Source organism: Embiotoca jacksoni, unplaced genomic scaffold, assembly GCF_022577435.1.
Source record: "Embiotoca jacksoni isolate LCO1_2020_lvr unplaced genomic scaffold, fEmbJac1.0.p SCAF_33, whole genome shotgun sequence".
Taxonomy (NCBI): Eukaryota; Metazoa; Chordata; class Actinopteri; family Embiotocidae; genus Embiotoca; species Embiotoca jacksoni.
This window is the reverse complement of record NW_027185385.1, coordinates 986,005-992,004: the sequence shown is the minus strand read 5'-3', so window position 1 is coordinate 992,004 and position 6,000 is coordinate 986,005. Positions and strand designations below refer to the sequence as shown.

Here is a 6,000-nt window from a genome sequence, read left to right as displayed (position 1 = left end):
TGCTGTTCCTCCTCTGTTTCACTTCTTCATCAGGGAGGCTAATGTGCAATTGCCTCCTTCCCACCTGTGTGACTAACACGCTGCTGTGGTGACGCTCCTGCTCCTTCATGTAGTAAAATAAAAAGAAGGACAATGTGACAGACATCTTTGCCGTCACTGTGGGTTCTCTCGGCCGAACGCACAACAACCCACCAAAGTACAGTTTTCCAATGTGTTTATTCCACACAAACCATAACTTAGATGTCTTGTACTCTCCTGCTGGGCATCCGAGCACACGCCACATGACCTGTCCGCAGCCAGCCTGCTGCTCCATGTCCCCAGGAGTGAGTCCCGTCTGGTGACCTGCTAGGGGCTTTTTTGTGGAGAGAAACAATCAGTGATTCCCTGCAGCTGTGCTAATTAAGCCTCTTCCAGGCACCGTTCCCTGAACGTTATGAAGCATACTGAATGTGTGACATTGATCTCAGGCATCCAACCAATCAGCAGCCGTCAGTCATGTCATCATCCATCAGTGATGTCATCATCCATCAGTGATGTCATCGTTGGTTTGTGAACGTTATGAATCCTCCAGTTCAGATTCCGTCCGTCACCATCTTTGCTAGTTCGGAGCGGTTTGGAGCAGGAAGTGACCATATTTGGACGAGCTGGGGGAGGAGCCAGAGGTGGATCTGACCGATCTGATCGGAAACCTGACGATACTACGTCCCGCCCACCGATAGCTGTAACCTGACTGCACCGCAGGCCTGTCAATCAAACAGACACGCCCCCAAAAACAGGTCTTCTTGAATCTTCTTTTCTAATGAATGAGGGATTATTTTCAGATGGACCTCCAGAAAACTAAGAAGAAGGAGTGACTTTAGCTAACAACACCGAGATAAATGATGGACACATTTTATTCACTTTGGATTTGATGAGAGAAGTTGAATGGGAGTCTATGGAGCCGGAGGCTTTTTGGAGCCGACCTCTAGTGGACACTCGGTGGTATTGCAGCTGAAGACACTTCTGGATCAGAACCATCTTACAGACCTGAAGATACAAACTCTGTTGTAAACAATCTGTGTTTTCATCTGATGGTCTGTCCTCACCGTCTCCAGCAAAGACATACAAGGGTTCATGAACACAACTTGATCCTTGAAGTGTGATTAAGTTTTCTTCATGAAAATAGGTTCATAAGTTGAGAGTAGCTGCATCTGTTTCTTTTCTTCAGTTCAGACGTGATGTCTAACTCACTGAACAAATGAGCCTCAAGGAACAAAGAGTGAAAAGTGGTCTGAGATTTTAAAACAAAATGAGACGGTCACTCTTATTCGTGGATTATTTTGATATCACTGTGTGACTTGTTTTAACTCTGAGTAGAAATAGAACTGTGACCACACAGAAAGTGCTGGTATCAGTCGAAGTGCCCTGAGGGCTGATAACATGCGTGCAGGCTTCAGCGATGAGCTGCGTGTTTGATGACCTCATCGCTGTGGAATGACTGAAACCTGAAGCAGCTCTTGTTCAGCCTATTTAGCTCAAAGCTCAATGAGGATGAGTCGGAGTGTGAAGACCTCGGTGTCCCCCGTCCATCCATCTTCTGTTCACCCTTCTAACCACCTCCCACGTAGCACATGACCTGGCTGCGCTGCCACGGCGACCAGCAGCTCCACCTCTGAGTGTGACCCTCGGAGCCCGATCCCTGACATCGGGCTTTAAAGGGAGGCATGCTGGAAATGTGGTGTCGGGACACGTGGAGTGACAGCGTGGTGTGGTGGAGCTTTATTCACTTTGTTCACATGTCCATCTAAAGCTTTCATACTGGTGAGGAGAGGGACAGTCCACGTCTGCTTCAGAGAAAACAACACCTTTTACTCTTCCATTTTAGCAAAAGCATTTCAACATGTGTTCTTGTTGCTCGGGTTCTGATCATTTCAGATGTTTTGAACACTGTAGGAGCGTTTGATGTGTCGGATGTGTCAGAGGAAGCTCATCGGGCTCCAAACACTGAGGACATGAACTGGGTTCCTCTCATTTGCATTAACAGTAACCGTGCGGTTCCTCTTGTGTTGCAGTGAAGGCGTCCGACAGTGTGACGGCTCTGTACGGAGAGACCATCGTTGTTCCCTGTAACGGAGGAGTCGCAGCCTTGGACGACCTGATGTTCATCAAGTGGAAATATGTGAGTAGATTGTGATTCTGGCTCACTGACGTCAGACTTCTTAAAACATTCAGAGACACAGAAGAAGGATGGATGCAGCTTCACATTGACACGTACATTTTTATTCTAATTTTTCTTGGAATAATTCGGTAGACTAAAGATTTCTTAAATATTCAAAAGTTCTCAGATAAAGAATGAGACATTTACATTGAATAAATATGTCTTTATCATTGTTCATTTAAGTATAGGAAAATATGAAGAAGAGTTTCTAATAACAAAATTCCCAAGACACAAAATAAACTGGAAGAGAACTTCTCCGTGAAATTTAAATGTGCAGCCACTCTGTGTTTGGATATGAAGACCTGCCAGATGTTATTTATTTCACACTGTTTCCACCTGTCCGTCCTCCTCCTCTGTTCCTGTCGGCTGCAGAGAACATCTTTTCTAGATCCTTTGATTCACAATTGAAGTTTATTCAGAAAAGTCCCCCGACACACTCAGTAGGTTCAGTGCAGTCGGTCTCATTCAAGAAAACTCACTTTGAGCAGTTTTCTGCGTGAGTGCTGCAGGATGAGAAAACCAACACTGAAGAAGTGTGCAGATTTATAGCAGAAGATTCAAAAGTGCAGAAACTGTTCCTGTTGTGCACAAACGGAGCGCAGCAGCATCAAACAGATGGATTAGGAGGAAGCCAGTTTCTCTGAGACCACTGAACCCAGACTAATCCCTCATTCATTAGAAAATGAGATTCAAAAAGACCTGTTTTGGGGGGTGTGTCTATTTGATTGACAGGCCTGTGGTGCAGTCAGTTTCGGCTCCTCCCCCAGCTCATCCAAATATGGTCACTTCCTGCTCCAAATGTTTTCTATAGGATCTGTATCATGAAGGAAACTGGTGTTGGCATTCTCAAAACAAATAAATTATACGTTTTTGTATCCACCACAGCTTTAATAACAAAAAGTTCTCTAATGAAGGATTTGCTGCTTCTCTTGTCACATCTCATTGTAACTTGATATCTTTAGATGATGGACTGAGTCATGAATTCATCAAAAACTGATCTGCAGATTAATTAATTCGAAAAATAATCACGAGTTGAAAGTTGTAAAGAGTTTTTTGGGAACTAATTTTAATTAAATATAATCTAAATCAGTTTTCAGTCATTCTGAGGACATTCAAGTTCGGAAGTATTTGTTTTTAATCAAACATGTAGAAATTAAATCTTCAGTGTAAAATCAGTGGTGTGTCTCTGATTCTTGATTTTCTTTCTGCATCTTCTTCAGGCTGTTTCAGAGTGCAGCAGTTCAGATATGAACATTAACATCCAACCTAACCCTGACAGTGGGAGGGAGGCAAATGTCTGGTCTACAATTAGTACAGTTCACATTATAAACATTTAATAATCTTGATATAACCAGAATATAAGATGTAAACACAGTATCAATAAGATGAATTATGATCTGTGATGTTTAAACTACTGATATTTAAAGAAACATTACGACTGACCAAAGTTTTCTAACATTTGTTACAGTTTATGATGATGCTCCTCTTTAAGAGCTTTTTGATTTGTCCTCTGACTCCTCTCTGTGTTGTCTGCTGCTTCAGGAGAAGGACGACGGCACTCCGGGCGACCTGCTGATCAAACAGGCCCGGAACGAGCAGGCCACGGTTCAGGCCACCGACAGCTATGCCCAGCGGGTCAGCATCGACGACAAGCTCAGCCTGCTCATCAGCCAGGCCTCGCTCAAGGACCAGAAGACCTTCACCTGCATGGTGGTGTCCGACGCCAACCTCCTGGAGTACCCTGTCTCCGTGGTTGTTCACAGTAAGCTCACACACAACAACTTCATTCTCCAATTCATCTTCAATTATTATGATTATTATGATTATTATTATTATTATTATTATTATTATTAGAACCAGCACCTGTTGCTATCGTGTTTCTGCTGTCAGTCAATCTGAGGATATGATTTAATTCAGTGTTTTCACTGCTCCAAACCACAACAGCAGTCATCTGAGGACACTTTACATCATCAGAGAAACCAACCATCCAACACTTTTACATCTGTTTGTAGATGGTTCAATATCTGATCATAAGATGGATTTATTTGAGCTCTCAGAAACCTGCTGCTGCAGGAAGAGTAGGTCCGTAATAATAAACTCCTCTCTGTCATAATAACTGTCACATGACTTAAGCTTACTTATGATTCATTTGAAAGTGGGACTCTTTCACCCAAACTGAAAGCAACAAAGGACAGCTGTTGGTAAGGAGCACTGAGAGGAGGAAGAGGAGGAAGAGGAGGAAGAGCAGAGACTCGAACACTCTGCAGTGTTTGTAAAGCTGTCCACAGGCCTGATGACAGGAACTTGTCACCGTGCTCTTCTTCATGTTAGCAGCACATAGCTCACTTCCCAGAACAAAGTCCCACTAAATATACCTTCCTTATTACCCATAAGGCCACTCTCCTAAAGGGGAGGAATGTTTCTGTAAGTCACCTATTATGTCTAAACTAAACGACTAATGAAAACTTAGTTAATGAGATTTGTCTCTAAGTGTGTTGACCATTTGGGGGCAGTGCTGCTACTAAAGAGCTTTGAATGCATTTAAGATGTGTTATTTACTGCAATTTAGGAAATATAGTTTTGAATCTGAATTTCTTTCCCAAAACTGTCCATGTATCAGCTGTGAATGGAAACTTAAGCATGACAGAGAGGATCCGGCCCACGACACACTACCTGCGTGTGTGTGTGTGTGTGTGTGTGTGTGTGTGTGTGTGTGTGTGTGTGTGTGTGTGTGTGTGTGTGTGTGCTGCACCAGCGCTGCTATTATCTTTATACACTGAGTTTTTGTCGGATAATGTAATTAGGAATCGGCTGTTCGAGGTCCAGAAAATGAAGAGTTGTAACTAAAAAGGTGATTTTCAGAGCGATATACACACACACACACACACACACACACACACACACACACACACACACACACACAGAAACATCCTGCCCTTCACCTGTTAAATTACGGACATAATTCGAGACGACATTTGGTTTCTTGCTGTGATTAGAGAGTTCATGTGTGAGCACAGGTCTTTTCTCTATTTATTTTACCTTGGAACTGTGAAATTGATTAATTACAGAAATTATTATCTGTATTGAGCAAAGCAGGAACTTGTTGTTTCTCCTCTTAAAGACACATTTATGTGATTCCAAACTGATTCTGCGTTTCTGTGTTTGCAGAGAAGCCGTCATCAGTTGAGATTATGGACAAATCAGAGGTGCTGCAGAAGGACCAACTGACCGCGGTAAGACTCGCTGCAGCACATCGACAGGTTCTGAACATGAAAGTGAATATGTTTTAAGATCTGCAGCAGGTGCCGCACCGTTATGTTCTGAAGGTAAAGATTTATCCAAGTGCAGTTTGTCTGTTCGAGCTCATGAACACAGTGATGACCGCTCCACATGTGCATGTAGTCAGGAGCGTCAGTATTAGACTGAGGACGATTACTACGTCTCAGTAATTTCAGTTTGGAAATAAATCCATCGTCCTGCTTCATCATTTTTACGTGTCATGTGACTGAACAGACTTTCACGCTGTATTTCAGGCTCCTCTTATTTCTGTCGGAGTTTTATCAGAGAATACTGACAGCAAACCAGTAAACACCTAAGTTCAAAATCTAACTTTAATTCCTTGTTAAGTGTTTCTCTCCTGATTCTGCTGTTCTTCTTCACCCCTGATCATAAACTCTCTCCTCCACTGCTGTGAGAATCTGTTGGAAAAAGTTTTGAAGAGCTGCAGGTGGTCATCTGCCTCCTCTTCCTATTTAAGCCCATCTTTCCTTCCAGCACATGCAGCACACACACATCTGTTATGG

At 43.0% G+C, this 6,000-nt stretch overlaps 1 protein-coding gene across 2 annotated transcripts in view; it reads left to right on the top strand.

Annotated features, from left to right (window-relative positions):
• The window catches only part of alcama (activated leukocyte cell adhesion molecule a), a 101,240-nt gene that overhangs the window by 59,915 nt on the left and 35,325 nt on the right, over positions 1–6,000 (top strand). For both annotated transcript variants that reach the window (XM_069165068.1, XM_069165067.1), the window contains exons 2-4: positions 2,052–2,158; positions 3,740–3,959; positions 5,366–5,430. In XM_069165068.1, the coding sequence (XP_069021169.1) occupies positions 2,052–2,158; positions 3,740–3,959; positions 5,366–5,430 (392 nt within the window). The remainder of the gene's footprint in view (positions 1–2,051; positions 2,159–3,739; positions 3,960–5,365; positions 5,431–6,000) is intronic.